The sequence below is a fragment of the Anopheles marshallii genome, chromosome 2 (genome assembly GCF_943734725.1).
Source record: "Anopheles marshallii chromosome 2, idAnoMarsDA_429_01, whole genome shotgun sequence".
NCBI classification, from domain to species: Eukaryota; Metazoa; Arthropoda; class Insecta; order Diptera; family Culicidae; genus Anopheles; species Anopheles marshallii.
In genome coordinates, this window is record NC_071326.1 from 85,373,127 (window position 1) to 85,395,134 (window position 22,008).

Sequence of the window (22,008 nt, forward strand, 5' to 3'; positions counted from 1 at the left end):
CACTTCATCTAAATTTAGGTACAACACGCCTTCTTTGTCCATGTGGACGACCTAAAAGGACTTCGCGTGATGGGTCGTACGGTGTCATTCTGCATCTTGTTACACATGGTGTCACATTACGAGCCCACCGGAGAATGACGAGTGTAATCCGCTGTACGATAAAGAATTCAGAGCCCATCATTGCAGCGGCTCCTTCATTGTCCTTCCACGGATATGAAGCCAAAAATCCTTCTGTGAATCCTCCTTTCGACCGTGAGCTTTGACCTGGGTCCATGCCTCAATTGTGTTTGTAAGTTATTAGACCACATTTGAGTAACACAGTAAATGCTTCTAAGAATGTTTTCCATCCACCATCATCTGGTATGTCGCTTTGGTCATTATCATTCGTACTAGTCTGGTAACTCTGGACGTGATTTCAACCATAATTTGTACAGTATCGGTAACTCTTTAACGGCAACATTCTCTAATAGATCATGTACAAAATGATTTGTCATAAATAATTGTTTTCTGCTTTCTTTGTTAAGCCACTTTTAAAAAATGATAGATAATGATTAATTTTAACATCGTTTATTCGACGTTCAGTGCAGTGCAAAACAACTGCATGTAAAGTAGTGATGTTGCGGGTCGACCCGCACCTACCAGATTTGTACACGATCCGAACCGGTTCGAATCCATCAGTAGGTACAATTAGGTTTTGTACGTTCATCGACTCCTGTAGATGCAAGAAAGGATAAGCAACTCCGACTAGTTGGTACAGTGAATTCAAATCGTAATCGAATCGAGGATGCTTATGTTCTCTTCTACCTATAAGACACGATGTGCCTACTCGCACCTACGGTACGATTCAAACCCGTTGCCCCCTCGGATCGGAAGCGATTCCGATTGGCTGGCATCCGACCCGATTCGTGAATTGAATCGTATGACGCATCACTTATGCAAAACTAGTTAAACCTATCGTATTTTGATTACATACTATTGCTTGCTTTTCATTTTCAAATATAAACATGTCCAGTAGAAAAAGTCTCACATTCAGCGGAATACGGTTGTCATTTAAAGAAATATAATACTAGCGTAATATCCATAATGGTCATAAACAGAACAATTATGCAAATGACGTTTGCCTATAGCTCTGTTCCATTTTACGGAGATCACATTCAGATGGCTTTTTTTTCTGTAACTTAAACTTTTTATCCATAAGTGCACCGTTGGCTTCAAGTAGTTGCAGGAAGCTATACCACGAGCTGTTTGTCACTAAGTTTATGGGATTACCGATGATGATGGTTAGTGCTTGGGCACGTGTCAGCACCACATTTAGGCGCCTTGGATCAGCCAAAAATCCGACCGTTGTGCGATTCGAACGCACCGTTGAGATTATGATTACAGGTTTCTCGCGTCCCTGGTACTGTTCCGCCGAACCAACCTCGATGTTATCGAAACCGAGCAGCGAAAGCCCATTCTTAAGGAACTCCACCTGAAAACGGAGAACAAATTTGTAAACACTGTGCGTTGAAGAATGTGTTTATGTTTAGATTAAATAAATTGCAGCTGTACCTGTTTGGAATAGGGCGTAACGATGCCGATGTCTTCCTGTTGCATGATGCGACCGTTGATTTGGTCCTTCATCAACAGTTGCACATACTCGTACACCTTGTTCGCTTCCTGCACATTCCAATAACTGAGCGTAATTGAATCTTGTTTCATATGACCAATCACAGAATGGAATATCATCGGAAAGTTTGGATTCGGCAAACGTTGCCAGTTCACTGCCCAGCTCGTTATGGCGGGTGCTCCTTTAGCGCGCAGCTCGCTTTCATAGAATTGTTCGTTGGAATATCTAAACAGTGCGCGGTGCGAACGGTAGTTGTCCAGTAGCTTCGTTACCATGTCCGGGTTGTACTCGTTATTATTCATGTCTTTACTATAAAGCGGTAACTCCATCAGGCGCTGCAGAAGCGAAACATCGTGGGGAGTGTTTTTTAAATATGACATCCGCGTAACCGGTCCCAGTTGCTTCGGATCGCCGGCCAACACGATACTAGCGTGCAGCCTTTTGTTCACACTATCCGTGCCAACGCATCCGATCGGTACGAGTGCGGACAGTTCATTGCAGCTGCCGCACTCGTCAATGAAGATGTAGTCGTACATGTTTCTAGCAACCTCCAGTTGCAGCAAACGACCACAATTAATGACCGTGCAGACGAGGATGCGGGTTTGTGTGAAATCCTCCATTGCGGGCGTTTCGTAGTTACCGCAGTGCATATTCGATACCTCTAGTACCTTTAAATCTATCCCGTGGATATCCCTTTCCGCGATGACAGAAAAGTAGCGAAAAATGTCCGAATGATTCACGTACTTTAGTAACCGTTTCGTCAGCTCGTTGCAAGCGTAATTAGACGTGGCCGTCACAAGGATGCGTGACTTTGGACGTAGCTTGTAGATCTGTAACACCGCCTCCACAATGGTGTAAGTTTTGCCCGTCCCGGGTGGACCAAAAAGGATGTACGGGGCCGGATAGGCCGTTCGGTTGATGATGTTTTGAATCGCCTGTTTCTGACGTTCGTTTTGAGCGATGCAGTCTTGGTGCCACTCGAACCTGCAAAAATTACCAAAAAAAACACACACACACACATATATATATATATTATGCTATGAAGCACCTAAAAATAGTTTAGAAATACTTACGTCGTAATCGGTTCTTCCTTGAAACCATCCTTGGTATTGTTTGGTTTGCTCGCTTCCGGGGAGGGAAAAACGACGCTGTTCAGATCAAGACTGCATAGGTAATTAAGCGCCATATATTCCATCTTATACCGCGTACGGTTTAGGGGAAAGGTGAGCTTTAACGAGGACAGCTTTCTTAATGGAATTTCCGTTCTGATGATGAAATGCGAACTACAATCGATTATGCATCCACGTGTTACGCACGGCAAATTCGGTGCATAGAATACGTGCACGTGCGAACTAATGTCTAGCAACACGGGAGGCACTTTGAACTGTTCGATAGTGAGCAGATACTCCTTCGGTGCCGTCATTTCCTCTAGCGTAGCAGTTTCGATCGTGTATCGCAACATCTGAAGGTGGCTATCGAACTCATCGATCTGATTCAGCATACGCAGGTATTCAATGTAGTTCGATGAGTTAAGCTGCTCCTCGCGGTACTTTCTGAAGCGTTCCAGCCACAGTTTTGCGTTGCGATTGTAGTGCTGGGCAGTCAGAAACCCGTTCAAGTAAACATCCTGCACGTAGTCTGGCACCTCGAAAAGTGGCAACTTTGATAATCGAAGAGGAAGGCTGGAAGAAATTTGTATGCATTGGCAGTATTAAACATCAGAACCAGATATTACCCCTGGATATTATGCTTACCCGCGCGGTTTTCTCGGCATTAACTTATGGATCATGACGGTTTCGCGAAGTTTATAGTTGGTGCCGAGCACGTGACAGAGTAGCACCAGATGGTACGAACGATCCTCCTTTTCGTGGATATTCTTTTCCATCGTAAACTCGTACCCGGACACCATGCGGATAACACCATCGAACAACGAGACACGCTTGTACGTTTCGTAGTACAGAAAGATCGAGCGAAGGATCAACACCTGGGAGCACATGTTTTGTATGTTGAGTGCGAGCGTCGAATCAACTACGTCAAATTCCACCTTCAGTCGAAAGACTTGCTTCGGTACACTTAATGGCTTGTCATTACGTCCAACATTTAACGAAGATTCCACCCACTGCAGCAGGCAACGCGTCCGACGAAGCTTCCGGAATATATTTTGTTTGTTTAATTTTTTCTTTCCTGCAAAAGTAAAGATAAATAATAGTGTAGATATGTTTGCGAATAAAATACAAATGTACTATATAGAAATAGATGATTTGACCACTGAAACGATACTAGAACATTATTATCAGCAACCTATGTGAACAACTCTTGAATAGGCCCAACTGAATAGACCGCGTTTCTGGACGAAAATCTGGACTTCTCATCCTTTTCACAGATGGCATGAAAAGTTGGACGTCGCGGAAACAATCGTGTGTTGCACTCGTGCCAAAGCAGTGCTCGTTGCTTTAATTGAAGCATGTCAGAGATTCAGGCTGAAGAAGCTGATGCAGGACTGCTTTGATTGAGTTGGTTGTGTTGTTTTGAGTTGGTTCAGGCACTGAACGTCAAATTACACGTGAAATATTGTTCTTCCGTGTCAATATTGGTCGATATGTTGGCGACATCATTAAAGCATCAAAGATTTCAGACGTTGCGTGATAAGATGATAGATGGTTGTGAATAGAACATAGCAGGCTACAAGTTAGACTGGTGAGAAAGTGAACATTGCAGTAAACTGTAGTACGGGCTTGCGCTGAGTGGTTTCAACGAGAAAGTTTTAAAAATAAAGGTACTCGAAACGGTAGAATAGTCGATCGACCTAGAATAAGCAACTCTTGATATTAGAAACTGATCTAGATGCGATCAACGCTCCACAACAGCACAAACTGTTGGCAAATAAATATGACTCACTGTCAGGTGTATTAGAAGCAAGTGAGTATTCTTATTTTGTTGGTTTTCTCTTCTGTTTCATGGCGTGACGGCCAACCCGGCCAGTGCTGGCTTACTAGTTGGGTAGATGTAATGTAATTTGTATAAAATCGAGCGAACAGCATCGTTCTTTGTGAAGAGCTAAACGAACGGTACAGATCTATCGTTCTTTCGTCTCTCATAAAAAATTATGTGTCTGTCATACTTTATCTTGTTCATAAAGATCGCCTAACCTGCCGTTCCAGGTCGCTCACCAAATGTTCGTACTTTGGACAGGTAGTTCGCGGGTCGGGACGTTCCATTCCGTTCCACCTGCGTTATATGTCGTTCAACCTGCTGTACGGGCAATTCAATCTGCATTACAAGTCATTCAGCGTGCGTCATGCAACCTGCCTCATAGCACGTTTAGTTACTTTTACACTAGTAAGTACCCAGCTCTACTTACTAGACTTATTTTGGCACATAATCGGACAGTCAGTTGTTTTCTTAGAATTCAATTAGTCTCGTTCAATTCAATCAGATCTCAGATCATCACCCTGCAGCAGTTCCTGGAGAAGGTGGGTAAGATCTCTCTTCGTCTCTTCACTGACTTCAAGGTCGCATTAAACATCTTATCCGGGGTAACACTTTATGACACAATAAGTTTTTTTGGAATCATGGTTAATCTTATCGAGCTAGTACGAATAACAAAGCCGGGTGATGGTGTGGCCCATCTTGTTGATCTATAAGACACTCCTAATCCAGGTGCACGCCGATGGCAAAGATATCAATAATTCAAGTTTTTCCTATGTAGCGGAGGCTTACCAAAGCAGCTACGCACTATATGCTACTGACCACTAACCGGTCATTTTACTGAGATGGAATGATGGCGTTGAAGCGACCGCCAGAAAGACCGGAATATAAGATTGTTAGATATCGGCGTTTGATCGTGTTCGGTTTAGAGTACTCCTGCAACAGGCCAAGACCAAGCAGCTTTTGCGCCCAATACAATCCAGAAACAAAGCAGGTCAAGTCTGACAACGGTTTCACACATATCATATGTGCACAGCACAGCATATCATTTATGAGCTAAGAAAAGAGTTTCAGTGAAAAAGGGAACGGCAATTAATATAAATGTTGCTCAGAAAAAGAAGCAGTTGATTATTTGTTTTGTCACACACTTATCAACCAGCCCCGTAAATCGTTGGAGCTGCCGACGCGTTTTATGTTTACAAACGATGAGCCTCTTTCAGAACGTTTCGTGCAACATTGTGTTTGGGGGAATAAGTATGAGACGAGAGAGATTCAGCATGCAGCATGTTTAGCTCAGCATATTTCTTTGTACGTGACGCGCGAGGCGAGAAGCATGTGTTTGGAGCAAATGCGAAATAAGTAACAAGTGGTTGAAACCGTTCTCGAGAGTTGTTTCCATACAAACTGGTGGAATAGGATCATGAGACGATCAAATGGTGTAAGCAATCATCATGGACAGTGTCTAATATTATGTCGTTGTTTACATTTTGTGTGGCAGTGGGGAAAGATCAATCGTCTTTTACAAGGCTCAAGACAAGGCAAGGGTTACAAAGACTCTTCTCGTAGAAGACGTAGAGAAAGGAATTGTATGTATCTTTGAACTGGGTTCAACGCTAGTTTGAATTGTATTTTCAAGCAAATCATCTGAACGACTACTCATGTAGTTCGTACGATTTAGACCCCAATTTTCTTGCGAGCGTCTATTAATTCTGCCTGTGATTTTTTGTGCGTCGCTACACACAACAATCGGCATTCGATAGGAACCCGAGATTCCTTCAACGCATCTAGTTCTTGATAAATTGTATTAAAAGTAAAGGAATGCGTAAGCAACCCAATAATAGCCGGAAGGTTTTCATGGAAACGTGAGAAGGTGCGAGCAAAAGAGAGTTCGCAAAACGCGCGATATAAATATATCTCTCCGTTCGAACCTTTTGCTTAGAAGCCACCGCCGTTTCGCGCACTCCCTTTGTTTCACTGTCGTCCACTCAATAATGGACTGTCCCGTGCATAGAAAAAGCGATAAGCTGATCCGCAACATCCGCGCAAAGCAACAATATAAAAACAACCCTACGGTAAACTCATTCATGGTTAGCTTGGAGTTTGTTTGAAGCATAACCTGTACTTTGCCCTTTTGCACATTTTTTCTATTCTAAGCTTTATATCTGCTGCTGCATCCTGTTGCAACCTGATGGATGAACGAAGTTGTCGCGCACAAGTAGACCGGGGCTTAATGGCCTACTATGACGTAGTACTTTGCCGATTTAACGATATTGTTTTTTCACAGAAATAAAAAAAAAGCCTATAGGTGTTCGTAACGCGCATCTGTGTACAAAAAAATGCACATTCGCAACGGTCATAACGCAAAACAAACAATATCGATGGACGGTACATCCCCTCCGAAACGCGAAATGTGCTTGATGACTCATCACCAACTTCCGAGCATTTGCGATCTTTTTTTGCAAATATACCCAGCGAGTGGTGATTATGGAAAGCTTATATTGATTTAAAATAACACATTTTAAGATTGCGATAGGCAACAGGTCGAACCGCTACATTCATAACACTAGATCGTGCCCGTTCACTACCTCTATTGTTGGTTGCACCTTCGCCAGCCATGATAATGCGGGTTCTGATTACTATCGGATACTTGAAGTTTTTTATCGATAGAGGTGGACACACTTCACTGTGGCAACCAGCCAACCACAAAATCGTTCAGCTAACAACACAAAGTGGATCTGCAGCCGTTGTCACATTTCTTCGCATATAGACTCCAGAACTACGACGTACCCGTTGGGAAAGCAATGCCGGCACTACACTAATACGGTTATAAAAGCCGCGCCAAGAGGGACCGGTGCCAGTGTTGACGCTAAAGGCGTATATACACGTCAGCAACATACGCCTCAGCTTTTCGTTCCCCAGCTAGCAGATGAAAAAAACTACCCCCTACTAGCAAACGCGAACCTAATGGGTGCAAAATTACGTACCCTCCATACAAACATGCGAGGATACATATTTTTGTGACCGTAAAGCTTGCGAATACTAACTGTGCATCTACACCTAGCGCTCATTTTGGTCTCCCATAATTATGGAAAACGTACCTGTTAGCCCATGGTCCCATGCTAAATGAAAGGTACGTTGACAATCGTACCTGTGATGATCGCTAGGTGTTGATGCACGGTAAGAAGGTTTTGTATTTTCGTCTATCCTTCAGCTCGTTAAGCCTTTCTAACGGGCTATCTTAACGGACGTCGCTTAAAGCTTATCGGACTGAATTTTGTTACAGGGGTAACCAGAACAATATTTGATTAATTTTGTTAAAAGCTTCAATTTTTCAAATAACTATAAATCGTATTTTTCTGTTAATACCTTCAGTCCTTCAACGCTGTTCTACAGCGGAAGATTAAAGCCCCCATGCAATAGAACGTCGATTATCCGTGTTCATAGCAAATTGACCATGACCGGATAAAAGTAGATAACACGTGACAATATTAATGGTTTCTCTATTTGTCAGTAATGATTGTTAGTGAGGGAGAGCGAGACATCATGTTGGTTTTGATAGCTGGTGTGTTTGCATGCATTTTGTCTATAACATCTTTTTTTCTACTATACACAACTCCATTTTTATGTTTACGCATTCTATTGATTATTTTTCCTTTTCTATCATTGTAGTTCCAACAGTCGAATCACTAGCTTTGCTGTACTACAGTTTGGTGAAAATTTACGTATTAATATTGCAATCAGCGAAAGAAACAGCGGAATGGTATCAGTACAAGATCATTGCATCACGCTGGAAGGGTCTGCATCGTTCATACACGAGTATTTGAAATACAGCGTGCATTCGATCATCTACCAACGAGGAATCTATCCGTCTGAAGACTTTCTGCCAGAGGAGTATAATGGCGTACCGATGATGGTTTCACGGAACAGTAAAATTAAATATTGCATCGAGCAAATAATGGGAGAAGTTAAGGAATTGATAATGAAGCAGTTGATATTCAAGATTACGGTGTGTTTCATTACGTTGGACAAAAGCGAAATAATCGAACGGTGGGATTTTAACATCAAACCGCAATACGAAAATGAAGAGGTATCGACATCGTACAAACCGTTGCCAAAGATACAGTCGGAGATACGCGAGGTGATGAGACAAATCATTTCTACGGTTAGCTTCTTGCCATGTCTCGAAGAGCGTTGTACCTTTGACATTATACTCCATACTGCATCAAATGTTTTCGTCAAACATCCCATCATGCTGAAAGAATACTTGGAAGAGGACGCAGCTAGCATTGAGATACAGAATGCTCAAACACTGTATCTGAAGCAGTTCAGTACCGGCTTTAATAAGGTCGATACGCAAGTAGTTTATCGGAAGGCTGAAATCTAAAGTGAAGTGTATAACAGATTGTGTGCTAAATATATGTAACAAATCTTTGTTCATGTTGGTGCAGCTATGTTCTTCTTCTCCTGTTATGCGAAGCAATATGTATCCTTCTATGCTTGGTAAACTCTGGGGTTTCCCTAATTATTCAAAGGCTTAATGCTTTTTTTTTTGCAGGTATTGTCAGAATAGCTATTATTCCTAGGTACTTGAGCGACAGGAGATCCAAATTTTCCTCGGTTTGTACCCCTAAACCTGCTGACGTTCTGTTTTCTTTGAGTTTGTTTTGGTTTAAGTTCCCGTTTACCTGTGAAACAAGCTCGTAGAAGTTGATGATGCAGAAATAAGTCTAGATAGCCATTATACGACAGTAGGTCCTTAATAAAAAACGTAACATATAATAATTACCCGCCGTTATTACTGTACCCCAAATTGTTGGGAAATTTCTGGCAAAAGTTTTTAATGGGATATTGTTGTTTGGGCGAACATGATGGAAAGGTATTTTTGCTAGCTGGGAATTGTCCTGTCACGATTACGTTTGTGCATATATTTATTTATTTTCTTTTTTTTTCGTGATTGCAAAACGTATTCACGAAATAAAAGTGCGATAATACAGTGCCGGATTGACTTCAAATACGGGTGCATTTTCACCGACTACTTAATCTCTATACGGACGACACGCTGTGCATCAAGTAGACCTGTACTTTCGCTGTATCATTTGCGTATCACCCGCTAGCCGAAAGAAATGGAAAAGGTGCGCTGTTAATTGATAAGGTTCAATTGGTGGTTCACAGAGTGTTCAAATTATTGCCACAGTTTCGTCACGCCATGGTCGACCCCGTTGTTCGTCCGTTCGTCATACGTTTATTGATCGCATTTTTGTCCGGTTTGATTGCGGCCACGTTGCTCGTAACATTAATGGTACGGCAAGGAATCGCTCCTCCTGAGATGCAACCTCCACCGGTACCGCTAGCTCGAATAAGTGAAGGGTGCGATGTAAGTGAGAGTTCAATTCGATGGATCAAAAACTGAGCGGAAAAAATCTAACCAAGTGTGGCTTTTTCGACAAAAACTTTTTCGAATACTAAAATTGCATGACAATGATGTACTTTAACCGTTTACAACTCGTTTCACACAGGGTCACTAAAACAATATTTTTTCCCCATTTGCTTGTAGGACTTTCCCGCACTAAAAAATGATAATTTGCTCCGGGCTGCTAGGGGTGAACCTGTGGATCGTGTACCGGTATGGGTGATGCGTCAGGCCGGACGCTATCTGCCGGAATTTCAGGAAGTACGGGCAAAACATGACTTTTTCACCGTCTGTCGGACACCGGAACTTGCCTGTGAAGTGACAATGCAGCCACTGCGACGGTTTGATCTGGATGCTTCGATCATCTTTTCCGACATCCTTGTAATCCCGCAGGCTTTGGGTATTACGGTCGAGATGAAACCAGGCGTTGGTCCCGTACTGCCAGAACCACTCGTCGGTCCAGCCGATCTCGAACGTCTCAACCAGACCGGTACTATTGATCGGTTGAAATATGTGGGCGAAGCCATCACCATGATGCGCCGTATGCTCGAGGGCAAGGTACCGCTGTTCGGATTTACCGGTGCACCCTGGACGCTGATGGGTTACATGATTGAAGGAGGCGGTAGCAAAACCATGTCGAAGGCAAAAGCATGGCTAACAGACTATCCAGAGGCGAGCCAGAAGCTGTTGGACATTCTTACCGACCAGGTCGTCGATTATCTGGTCATGCAGGTGAAGGCTGGTGCGCAGATGCTGCAGGTATTCGAGTCCAGTGCGGACCATCTCAGCAAGGAACAGTTCCTCTCCGTTTCGTTACCCTGTCTGAAACGGATCCGTGTCGATTTGCTGCGAAAGCTAGCCGACGAAGGTGTTCCCGCTGTCCCGATGGTACTTTTCGCGAAGGGAGCAATGCATTCGCTAGCCGAGCAATCCCAAACCGGCTATGAGGTGCTTGGGCTCGATTGGACGATCGATCCAGAAGAGGCTCGCAAGCAGGTTGGACCGAATGTCACACTGCAGGGAAACCTAGACCCACAGGATATGTACAAATCGCCCGAAGAGTTGCGGGAGCTCGTTCTAACTATGGTGCGGAAGTTTGGCAAGCATCGCTACATTGCTAACCTGGGACATGGCATTACACCGCAGACACCTATCGAAAGCATGACCGTGTTGGTGCAGGCAGTTCACGACGCCTTGTGATAACGAGAAATTCGTGCCCTCTAAACGAGCCTATCTTTCAAAGGTGGTGTTCAAGAAATGCATTTTTGATAAAATTTTGCATTTCCACATACAAACGTCAATAAGACAAGAATTATCAGTGAACACAACAGGAGTTGCACAATAAAATCACTGCCTACTATCACATTCTAATGCTTGCCATAGCATATGATGAAATGATGGCAGCAGTTAGCCATCGTTATCGCCTCAAGCGCTAAGGATGTTATTACGAATCCGTAAGAAAACGTTCAAATCGTATTGTTAAGGGTGCAAGGATGTATTTCGTTTTGTTGTTTAATGAGGGAAAAAAATATTTGTTTGGCGAATAAAATAGATAAAAGATGTTAAACCATCTTAGCAAGAAACGTGAACGTGTTCAAATGGGTCAAACAACAAACCTTCCAATGCCTGCAAAGTAGGTTCTTCACGATTATCACTTCTTTCGGAGCAATTGAGCTAAATCTTGCTTCACTACGGCACACACACACTTCACAAGGGGACAACATACGAGCAGACACGGTATACAACACAGTAGGATTTAGTTGTTTATCCTCTTCTCCTTCGCTCACTTCTTTATTCGCACACACCGACGAACCGCCCCCGCCCGGGCCAAACAACGAAGCCTTCAATTATTTACAAAAGCCCCGCCGTCCCCGCCCAATTCACAACGTTTTCTGCTTAATCTTCCGTCGATTCGACGTTTTCGGTCTGCAGTTCCTTGAACGTGGGCACTGGCACGTAAGTGACCAGCGTGTATAGCTTGTTGGGCGAGTCCTCATCGTCGTTACGGCGGCGGGAAAGACGCACGCGTACGCGGAAAGGTGGATTCCTGGAGGGCAACAGAAAATCGAACACCGTATTAATAATCTTTAACAAAGAGGCGTATTTAATGCCCCCAACATACCTGATTCCGCGGTGCCAGATAGCCTTGTTCAGGCGGGTATCGATGCGCACGTCCGAAGTTCCCATCTCCTTCTCGGCAAACTTGCGTACGATCTTGATCGCTCGCGGCGAGCGCTTTTTGTAACCAACCTTATGCAGGCGTCGGTTCAGGTTGATGGTGCACTCCCGTGTCACCACCTCGTTGATAGCCGACTTGGGCTTCTTCTCACGCTTGGCCTTAACCATGTTGGAGATTGTTTAATTAAACTGTAATTACAAACGTAAATTATGGATTAGCACTCATCGTTACCGCCAATACACTTAAGCATATAAAAAGACACTGTATTGTGTGCAGGGCTCATGTTCTGGGAAGGTAGCCGGAGTTTCGCTGGGATGTTGACAGTCCGAACAAGCGGCTTCGTACACAACACCAACTTTCGATGAATATATTTCGGTTTCCCGCGATCCTTCCACCTAAAACTCATGGGCTTTCAATGGAATCACCTTTCCTACACACAATCACAGCAAAACAGTGCCTTTTTATGCCGAAAAACGGAACTTACAGAGCAATTCTTTTAATTAACCGAAATGTGTCCGCTAGCACTCGTCGATGCCGGAAACGAAAGAACGCTTACGTGGAAATTTGACACGAGCTGTCATTCGGCTAGGAACGCAGTTATGTGCTGACAGCAGCTCCCATTCAAAGTATGCGTTTTTGAAAAACGCACATTTTTTGGGTAATTCGTTGAAAGTGGTGAATATTTAAAAAATAATTAAAATTTGACAGAGTAAAAAATTAATACAAAAGATCAGATAGTGTTATTTACAATCTAGTGGTAGCGGGATCTTAACTAGTACGGACCGGTTGCATACAAGACCGGCACATATTTGGAAGCAATCCTCCGAATGCAGGACTTGCTATCCAACTACGGCTAAATAAAGTAAAAAAAAATGCCAGAAATGGTAAACCTCTTGAGGATCTAGTACCGCTAAGGAAGAAGAAGCTTAATCCAAAATTCATTTACCAATCATTCAAACATCGTTATAAATATATTCATTCATTGTTGTTTCAACATGTACATAGATAACGTATAAATTAACAAAAAATATAACGATGACATTAGGATTCAGACAAACACAACCTCTACAAAGTCGGTAGACTCGGGGCCTACAATTGCTATAATCTCTTTGCGTGCCAATCGCAACTTTAGCACAGATATTCTTTTTGCCTTTTGACGAATGGTATTCGTCGTAAGAATTTCCCTGAATCCTGTTACTCCTTCATAGCGGTACACTACCAACGGATGCAACCAATTTTCCGTGAGCGTGTACAGTAGCAGTTCTTTCGATGGCAACACAGAAAACTGTAACTGTTTTGGTAATTTGGTAAGTATAAGCTGATGTTGAACGAAGGTGGCATTAGCGGTCAGAGCTTTGCGCCATATTTCGATGGATCCGTGGTGTGCCGTGTTCGGAGTGTGTTCTGAATTGATCGCTAGCAGTAATTGATTCTCATACCTCGCCACGCTGAGGTACGAAGGATGCGAGACGGCTATCGTTTGATGGTGTTTCAAGTAGAAGCTGGCCGTTGCACGCCAAATCTGTATTCGTTCGCTGTTGTCCAATATAATGAGATGATTTTCCAGGGCTACGATCTGCATCGGTACTACCGTGTCGACGATTTGTCGTACATCCAGTATCTGTACGAGGTTATGCTCTCTCAAACAACGAACCTCAAGGCCCACCGTACCTTTCGTGTGCATCACGATACAGTCCAGATTCACTATTTTCATCCACATGACATCCCGTGACCGGGTGCTATTCATCACGTATAAAGGAACGAACTTGTACATGCCCGATGTTTCGGAACTGAGATCCAAAACTTGCTGCACATAAGCCTTGCTTTCATGCTCCAGGAACTCAACGAAAAGATGCTGTTTTGGGCCTAGGTAGAGTCGCTTCATGTTTACGATTGTACGATCACGGCCAACGATCGAGGGGAAAGCTTTGGCGGGTACTAAACTCGATTTTTTGTCGTTCCAATGATAAAACTCGATGGCAGAAGGTCTATTGGCTTGGGCGCTATGAACCGCAACCAAATCCATGGGTTCCGAATGCAGCGAAAGGGTAAGTACAAGCATTCGTACTGCCTGCACAGCCAAGGGTTTCATTCTGTCGAAATGACTAAATACTGGACTGTTTTCGAATACACTTTGTGCCAGCTTATCGTTAACACTGTTCAGCGATCGCACTTGCGATGCTAGTTGATTTATATCCTTATGATAAGAGGTGCTTTCCAGCAGTTGTGTAACGTTTACACCAAACACCATGTCTCCTTCCAGAACTGTTTCATTCACCTCCAAGGGTTCTACCAATGTTACCGGAATGTTAATGTTTAACGGATTCTGGCTTATCAGAGCAATATTGTTCATAAACTTTTCCACATCCTTTTCGTTAATAGCTTTCGCATTCAGCGATTCAAACACCAAAGGGAATATTTTGTTTTCCTTTGGGAACTTCGTTACAAGTCTCAGTGTGCCGTTCACATTTTGCGGTGCTGATTTTAGCAGCAGATGTTCTGCATCAAATTGCATTCCATTTACGGTTCCGAGCACTTCCAGATTTCCAGTTATAATACCATCATGTATGTGAAGCGTTCCTTCTATTGTTTGATTACCTCGCACACGTAACCCATTCGCGTACCATTCATCCATATCGACGCCTTGTATAACGCACGGTGGGGCACAAACAATACTCTCTGTGTGCAACACACGGAATCGTTTTGGAGCGCTGAAGTTTCCAAAGGGAACATCCCTTCGTAGCAAATCCGTTTCCAAATTGTAACCGTTAAGGGTTTTCGGATTAAATTCTCCTACAATTGCAAATTACGGATTAGTTAGGCCCAAATTGATACTACCTATCCAGGAAAGGCCTACCGTGTATCTCGACATCATGAAATTGCCACTTTCCACTAATTTCCTGCGGTTGATGATAGCGTAGGGCATATTTATCGTATTCTACCACATTTATACCGGGAGAACTAAAATGAGAGAAAAGAACTTTAGTTATTATAATGCAACACATTTTTGGTGAACTAATCATTCAATTCCAAAACCGCTGAACAACAAACCACTGAAATTCACCATCCGCGCAAGAAAATGTACACCAGCTTCACACCGCCTACTGTACCTATGCGTTTTTCAACAGCCGTCACTTTTTACCCGCGCTTTGACATTTCACATGGTTTGTTTTGTTTTGATTTGTTGCCGGAAAGTGTACAGCGCGGCAGTGTTCAACAGAGTCAACATTAAAAGGTAATCTTTACCTTCCGGTGCTTTTTAGCCTTCCTTGCAGATGAATGTCTTGAAAAACGGCACCCGCACGAACAGTAACCTCGCCTAGAAATTCCATCGGTGCTGTAATATTTTGTGCTCTCTTCCCGCTCAGACATCGTGCGTCCACTTCATTCCAGTGTAGGTGGTTTATCGGTTGGTTCTAGGTAGAAAACAAACACAAAATCACATCTAAACGCACTCGAAATAATCTTTTTCTGTTGGGTTGTTACCTTCGCATGGAGCGCATTATGAAATTCAACACTTTCGAAATGGTATCGACCAGTTAACACCGTTGGTCGGTGAGAAAGCCACACTTCGCCGTAAAGTTTCTGAACGTTGTGCCCGTTCAGGTGGATGACGGTTGGATCGTGCACGAAGTATACGTTACCGTGCACATCGATGTCGACCGGTGCACTTTCCTGTCCTGTGCTTTTTTCCAATGGGGTGAAAAATTCCATCATCTTGGGAAAATTGATACCGTTCAGTTGGCTCAAAATGTGCAACTCTCCTTTGGCTTCCAGTGCGCCAGCTACGTGCACTGTGTCAAGTGTTTGTATTTCGGGCGATTGTTTGAGCAGGATGTCGCTGGACAGATTAAGCCCCGATACTAAACCACCGACGGTGGACGGTTCGTATGTGACGATGCCTTGATCTAGTAAATAGAAAAAGGACAAATAGAATGCTTATTAATGCTAAGGAACTGGCGTGATTTTGCGACACTTACGAAATACTGCCCGTTCGATGTATTCCTCCCGATCGGTACGGTAAGCATTTTCCACCAACTGTTCCATCGTAATGTCGTTAAGCTTACCGGACACAAGCAATTGATCCGTCACAATATGGTCGAACGTTTGTCCCACCGTGAACGTTTGATTACCACCATACATTAGCCACGCACGACAAAACGCATCCTTCGGTACGCCGTTGATGGATCCTTCGAAAAGTAGATGATTCACCGTAATATCGCTCTGGAAGTTGTACGCTTCGTTTTTGATGATCGTGCGATTATCACCAGCTGCTAGTATGTGTTTCAAATTCTCCACCGGTATCAAATTAAGCGTAGCTTGGTCATGCAAAACCAATCGGCCAATGGTGAGATTCCGGAATGATTTCAAACCCTCCACGCTCGGCACATTCGTTTCGTCTGCCCCGAATGTTTGTGTGTCTTGCAGTAGGTGCTCCAAATCGTACCCATAAACAGTCGACCTATTGTCTGTATGTATCTCCTGCGCAACGACCGAGTTGCTAACGTATACGGTACAGTTTTCAAACCTCACCGGTGCACTTACATTCTGCGGTACGTCCAATCGAAGCAAACGGTCGATACGCTTCGATTCGAACAGAACATTTTTACTATTTACGATCGGTGCGATTATCGTGTCAAAATGAATCGTTCCTTCGATTGTTTGTTCTGGACCAGTGCGGCGTAAGATCGTTCGGTTCAGCAGATTCAGATCGACTTTATTGATCTCATTCGCATCGGCCACACCGTCAATCTGGAGCTCCGCTACAAACGTTTTGCGTCCCGTGATGTACTGTACCTCTCCGGTGGCTTGGGGCACCAGATCGTTCACATCAAGCTCGTTGATTTTGCCGGCATGCAGATGTTCCACAAACACGGGCTGCAGAAATTTAATCACCTGACCGGGAGGAGGCGCCATGTTTAGGTGCAAACCGTGCGTTGCCAGTCGGTGCAGATGTTGCACACCTCCGGCACTTAAAATGTTATGCGCCCAAAGTGGCCCATTGAACGTTACGTTTCCGTAGATTGTGTAGTCACCGTTCAGTACCAGATCGTCGCCGATCGTCATGATGGGGTTCATTTTGCTTAAACTTTCGCCATTAATTTTGCCTTGCAGCTCGATCGGTTTCAGAAGCGTAACGTAGTCGAACGTTTTCGTACCGGTGATGGATTGCACCTCGTCGGAGGCAAGATGCAGCACCTGTAGCTTTCCTTCCATCACGGGAATGTGATTAAGACGATCCTGCAGGAACAAACTGTCCACCAGCATCGGTTGCACAAACTGAAGATCCTGTACAATCCGCTGCTCACCGGTTGTTCGTGCAATGTTTCCTATCTCCATGCCCGACAGCTTGGCATCAACAATCTCTACATTGTGTGCCGTTATCTGATCAACAACCAATTTACCACTGAATTGCTGATCTGGTGCCTGTTCGTGCAAAACCTGCTCGACAAGAACACTCGGATGAACGTCGTTTAGCAAACCGGTCAGCTTCAGTTCGTCCGTGTCGATAGTTTCAAAATCACTGCCATACTCTTGCGGCATTGCGCCACGTGATTTTGCCAGCAGTGTGCGCGATTGATCCATCATACGTTGCACCGCTACCGTTTCGGTAGAGTTCAACCGTTTGCTCGTCAATCGGTTCACACTTAAATCTTTCACCATCAAATTCTTGGCGCTGAATATTTGATTCACTTCCGGCAACAGAACATTACCGGGATGGAAGAAAATACCATCGATGAGCTTGTTCACGAAAAGATTGCCTCCAACGACAACTTTTTTCGCTGTCAGTGATAAATCCTTCCACTTCGCTGGTGGATCATCTACCAGAAGCAAACTGTCAGCCGCATGGCTGTTGAAAAATTGTACATCGACGATACGGTCCACTATCAAGCGATCGACCTCGATTATATCATCCTCGACCACAGCACCGCTCTGTACGTCCGTGTCCCTTGTTTTGTGAGCAGCATTGTTCAGTACTTTCACATCGAGCTGACGCATCTGTCCGGCCGGTGCGATTAGTTCGGCAACGGCCAGATCACCATTCCAGTGCACGGTGTCATTGGTGAGCACACTGCCATGGATGGTTTGTTCGACCTGATCCATCTTTTCCTTTACCCGCTGCACGTACTCGTTCACCTCGATCACGTACGATAGCAGAGCATCATCGACCAGCAGGTGTTTTGTGTGTATGGCTTTGGTGTTAACCGATGCAACGGATGAATCCTGTATCTCGAGATCTTTCGCCACGATTCGTGCACCATCCGGTGAGTTATCGGGTAAACTGATCAGCTGGTTGTACAATTCCCCAAGATTCACTTGCGCTATTTGTTCGTGCATTCTTTCACACCATTCAATGAAGTGTGCATACACCTGGCGCAAATCGTTCTGCACACCGTATTGCGGCGTGAAGAGATTGATCGATTTACCGAACAAATTACTATTGGCAATAACAATTACGCTTGCGTTTACAATATGCCGATACACGCGCATATGTGACACACCGGCAGCAAATGCTTCGCCCGTGTAATCAATACGCGACGGGACAAACTTCCAACCGTCGTATTCGTAAATCAACAGCGGCTGATCATGGCAGAGAACTAGCAACAGGAATTCTCCATTTTCATGCTGAAAAGAAGAATGATTTTTTTTTATAATTTAATTTTGCTGTTGAAAGACTCGTCCATGAATACTTACCACAACTGGTAAGAACATTTTTACACTAGTAAGCTCCAAGTTTTGGAAAGGCACGAAGTAACCATCCACAAACTTGTAAACGATCGAATTCTGTTCTACATTGTGTGGCCTGCCACCGGAGCTGGCCCCCGAATCTTCCTTACCACCATCGGCATCGTATGAGTTGCCCGTTATCAGGAAATGTTCCCTGCGCTCGCGTGCCTCGAAGTAAAAGTACGCTATATCCGACACGGAGTAAATGTAGATTCGCTGATGCAGCACAAGCTTTTGCGTGTCCGGATTCAGTAGAAATATGTCCGAAAACGTATCCTTTCCCTGCACCGCGGACATCTGATTTGCAACCGCAACAAACATCTGCTGCTCGATGGAGAATGCCTCAATGTGTACGGAATTGTAGCACGGCATATGGTCGACCACGTCGAAATAGTATCCAGCCCACCGGTACAGTGGACACACATTCGATCTGCTATCGTCCAGATTGATGTACGTGTGCGCTAGATACACGTGCTTCCCGTGCACCCACAGATGGACCGTGTGTTGGTTTGGTTGGCCAAATGTTTGCACAATTTCCGTCTTGCCATCTTCGTGTATTTGAAACACGGGCGATCCTTCCGCGAACACGTTTAGCTCCTGATCGTGGTAGTTGACTACAGCCACAAATCCAAGGTGCGCAATCGACACACAGTCGAAAGAGCGCGCGGTGACCGTTTGATGTTCGTGGTACTTTTCAAACTTTCCTTTCACCTGCAAGCAGAATTAAATGCATGCGACAGATTATTCTGATTCTGTGCGAAATGGACGTGGAAACAATATTACTAACCCTTCGATAAAACGATACAGCCGTTGCGTTCATCGTCCGGTTGCTGGTTTCACTTTGGTGCAGAGCCGCAGCAAAGATGGATTTTCCAACACGGAGCAGACAAATGTCGACCGGGAAATTAACGGGCACTTGGCCTCGTTCGCGGAATCCTTTCAGATACAGCTGTCGGGCTGAAAGGCACAAGGAGTTCCATTTGTTTTTACAACTTTATATACCACACTTAGTGTTTGTATTTTGTTGTAGAAATTTTACAGATAATCAACCATCAATAGCGGCGATGAGGAGGAATTACAGAAGAGTTTGCTAAAAAATGGTCTACAAAAACAACTGGATGAATTTCAAATGCTGTCGGCAATTTTCTGCAATGCGGGTGAGCTACAAGTGGACGATTACAGCTGCATCGACAATCTAAACGGTTACATCAACGGGGAAATGGATCGACTTGATACGAAGCTGGACTACCGGTTCGATCTGGCACTGCTACCGGATCAAAAAGTACAAATTTTGGTCGAACTGCCACATCTCTATCCAGCACTGGAAATACCGCGAATCGTCATTCGCTCGTCTGTGATACCACGCGATCAGGAACGCATGCTTACCAGCAGGATCGAACAATATATCGAAGAAGAGGTAGTGGAACGGGATGAGCCGTATGTCTATCAGGTGATTGGCTGGATACAGGACAACTTTACCGAACTTCTCCAGCGAACCACCGGCGAGAGGAAGGAACAGCAAACCTGCAAGCGCCCGGTCATCGAAAACGAACCGATCGTATTCGAACGGTTATGGATATACTCACACCACCTGAAGAGCAAAACGAAACGTCAAACGATTATCAAAACTGCCCGAGATTTGAAGCTTTCCGGATTTTCACGCCCAGGCAAACCGGCCATTATTTGTGTGGAGGGACAGCAAAACGACACGCAAGAATTTTGGCGCACGATCAAACCGCTCAAATGGCAAAAGATACAGATAAAGTTTAACGAAACTGAAGCGGTTGGCGATGAAAAGGAAATGGCGGCACTGCGACACTTTGAGGCAGGATTTCGGGAGGAACTGTTCTGCGAGATGGATGAAGATTCCGACACGGAGGATCAACCGATGAGCATGAGCCTGTTCATGAAGTTTCTCGACAAGCACAGCTGTGGCTACATCAAGAAGGAGCTGTTTGGATTTCAGAACGCGAACGAAACACCGAGCAGCTAGTCCGACGCAATGGGCATGATTGTGACCATTTGCGATATTCAATGAACGTGCGTTATGAAGGTTATTGACCCGATACAGCGTCACCGTTGCTTACCTTCCGCAGTGTCCGCCTCAATGGCTGCATCGGCATCGTTTGCATCGCGTCGTACTCTTTTCCCATCCGAATGCTTCCGTTCGGTTCGTTCACGCAGAAAATTTTCTATTCTTTGCTCCAGCAGCTGCTCAACCTCATCCCGCCGATTCACGCTATGGTCCGCATAGTCTTGTATTAAATTTTGTCGATAGATTTCCTTTAGCAATTCAAATTCACCATCAACATTTGGCTTAGGGGTGAAGTTTTGGTACACGTCATCAACTCTTTTAACACCATCCACCGTAATTGCTAAGGCTAGTAATAGGCAACTAGTTTGCCAGAACCACTGCCACCGTATCACCATATTGCCTGATGTAGCTGATGAGTCCACTAATAAGGACTGAACACTACCGTTGACTGCACGATACTACTAAGCAAGTGAGAGATGAACTGATTGTTCTGCTGCGTCGTTTAATTTGATCTATCTCTCACGCAAGAAAAAACACACAAAAAATTAAATCGAGAGATAAGAGAGAAACGATCAAGCGCAACTAAAGATCACACTCATGTATAGGTCAATATGTAAAACGGCGATAATACACGCGTAAAGTTATGTACAAAAATATGTTACCAGAAATACACTATCCGTTCGCTGAATGATCCTGAATCCATTAGTATTTTTGAACAGTGGTGGTTAGGCCATTTTATTTAATATGTTTAATGGAATAGGCGACGAAAGTCCCCAGGAATGCTAGTCTCTTTAGGACATCATCGTCATAGGTTACAAAACTAAGTGCAATCATGGGAACAACCATTTATTACGTAACGTTGTTAGGAGCGAGGGGGGATTCAACTTTTTGTTACGTTATTTTCAATAAATCATGGTGTTTCTCATGATCTATTTTATGTATTTTTTATTCCTGTTCCACGTTATCTATCTACTTGCTGATATTTAAATGATCTGATGTCCACTCAGATGTTGATTTTTGGAAAAACGAAGTATAACACTTGAAGAGCTTTAGACAGTCTTCGAATCGTCATCGCGAATGATCTGGCGCGATCAAATGAGGCAATCATTTGATAGTTT

At 44.1% G+C, this 22,008-nt stretch overlaps 6 protein-coding genes across 6 annotated transcripts; 3 read left to right on the forward strand and 3 right to left on the reverse strand.

The window, feature by feature from the left end:
* Positions 1 to 1,102: 1,102 nt before the first annotated feature.
* On the reverse strand, positions 1,103 to 4,885 carry LOC128718734 (putative helicase mov-10-B.1). The gene is made up of 5 exons (XM_053812355.1): positions 4,759 to 4,885; positions 3,364 to 3,793; positions 2,683 to 3,291; positions 1,552 to 2,593; positions 1,103 to 1,471 (listed from the first exon to the last, which is right to left on the reverse strand). Exons 1-5 carry the CDS (start codon positions 4,883 to 4,885, stop codon positions 1,103 to 1,105), a joined length of 2,577 nt encoding a protein of 858 aa, XP_053668330.1.
* A 3,409-nt stretch (positions 4,886 to 8,294) lies between these two features.
* On the forward strand, positions 8,295 to 8,921 carry LOC128718735 (mitotic spindle assembly checkpoint protein MAD2A-like). Its single transcript, XM_053812356.1, has one exon. The coding sequence runs from the start codon at positions 8,295 to 8,297 to the stop codon at positions 8,919 to 8,921; it is 627 nt and encodes a 208-aa protein (XP_053668331.1).
* An 822-nt stretch (positions 8,922 to 9,743) lies between these two features.
* LOC128706957 (uroporphyrinogen decarboxylase) lies at positions 9,744 to 11,147 on the forward strand. Its single transcript, XM_053801901.1, has 2 exons — positions 9,744 to 9,911; positions 10,092 to 11,147. Exons 1-2 carry the CDS (start codon positions 9,744 to 9,746, stop codon positions 11,145 to 11,147), a joined length of 1,224 nt encoding a protein of 407 aa, XP_053657876.1.
* A 696-nt stretch (positions 11,148 to 11,843) lies between these two features.
* On the reverse strand, positions 11,844 to 12,680 carry LOC128710368 (60S ribosomal protein L31). Its single transcript, XM_053805421.1, has 3 exons — positions 12,611 to 12,680; positions 12,070 to 12,314; positions 11,844 to 11,994 (listed from the first exon to the last, which is right to left on the reverse strand). The coding sequence occupies exons 2-3, from the start codon at positions 12,291 to 12,293 to the stop codon at positions 11,844 to 11,846; spliced, it is 375 nt and encodes a 124-aa protein (XP_053661396.1). The 5' UTR covers positions 12,294 to 12,314; positions 12,611 to 12,680.
* Positions 12,681 to 13,174: 494 nt separating this feature from the next.
* On the reverse strand, positions 13,175 to 21,285 carry LOC128719371 (uncharacterized). The gene is made up of 8 exons (XM_053812995.1): positions 20,943 to 21,285; positions 19,643 to 19,812; positions 18,823 to 19,566; positions 16,107 to 18,753; positions 15,613 to 16,034; positions 15,373 to 15,542; positions 14,984 to 15,087; positions 13,175 to 14,919 (listed from the first exon to the last, which is right to left on the reverse strand). The coding sequence occupies exons 1-8, from the start codon at positions 21,283 to 21,285 to the stop codon at positions 13,175 to 13,177; spliced, it is 6,345 nt and encodes a 2,114-aa protein (XP_053668970.1).
* On the forward strand, positions 19,901 to 20,848 carry LOC128709310 (RWD domain-containing protein 2A; the record flags this gene model as incomplete). Its single annotated transcript, XM_053804297.1, has 1 exon — positions 19,901 to 20,848. A coding segment is annotated over one exon (948 nt), but the record flags the coding sequence as incomplete, so codon positions are not given.
* Positions 21,286 to 22,008: the final 723 nt, after the last annotated feature.

What these genes read in the sequence shown, in the direction of transcription:
- LOC128718734 (XM_053812355.1), bottom strand. Translation starts at nt 4,885, where the DNA reads ATGCAGATTGAATTGCCCGTACAGCAGGTTGAACGACATATAACGCAG. An exon ending in TGAGCGACCTGGAACGGCAG is followed by an intron (nt 3,794 to 4,758) that starts GTTAGGCGATCT and finishes TTACTTTTGCAG; the next exon opens with GAAAGAAAAAATTAAACAAA. An exon ending in ATGCCGAGAAAACCGCGCGG is followed by an intron (nt 3,292 to 3,363) that starts GTAAGCATAATA and finishes AATTTCTTCCAG; the next exon opens with CCTTCCTCTTCGATTATCAA.
- LOC128718735 (XM_053812356.1), top strand. Translation starts at nt 8,295, where the DNA reads ATGGTATCAGTACAAGATCATTGCATCACGCTGGAAGGGTCTGCATCG.
- LOC128706957 (XM_053801901.1), top strand. Translation starts at nt 9,744, where the DNA reads ATGGTCGACCCCGTTGTTCGTCCGTTCGTCATACGTTTATTGATCGCA. An exon ending in GAATAAGTGAAGGGTGCGAT is followed by an intron (nt 9,912 to 10,091) that starts GTAAGTGAGAGT and finishes ATTTGCTTGTAG; the next exon opens with GACTTTCCCGCACTAAAAAA.
- LOC128710368 (XM_053805421.1), bottom strand. Translation starts at nt 12,293, where the DNA reads ATGGTTAAGGCCAAGCGTGAGAAGAAGCCCAAGTCGGCTATCAACGAG. An exon ending in ATCTGGCACCGCGGAATCAG is followed by an intron (nt 11,995 to 12,069) that starts GTATGTTGGGGG and finishes GTTGCCCTCCAG; the next exon opens with GAATCCACCTTTCCGCGTAC.
- LOC128719371 (XM_053812995.1), bottom strand. Translation starts at nt 21,285, where the DNA reads ATGGTGATACGGTGGCAGTGGTTCTGGCAAACTAGTTGCCTATTACTA. An exon ending in TGAGGCGGACACTGCGGAAG is followed by an intron (nt 19,813 to 20,942) that starts GTAAGCAACGGT and finishes TGTGCCTTTCAG; the next exon opens with CCCGACAGCTGTATCTGAAA. An exon ending in TCATGATGTCGAGATACACG is followed by an intron (nt 14,920 to 14,983) that starts GTAGGCCTTTCC and finishes TTGCAATTGTAG; the next exon opens with GAGAATTTAATCCGAAAACC.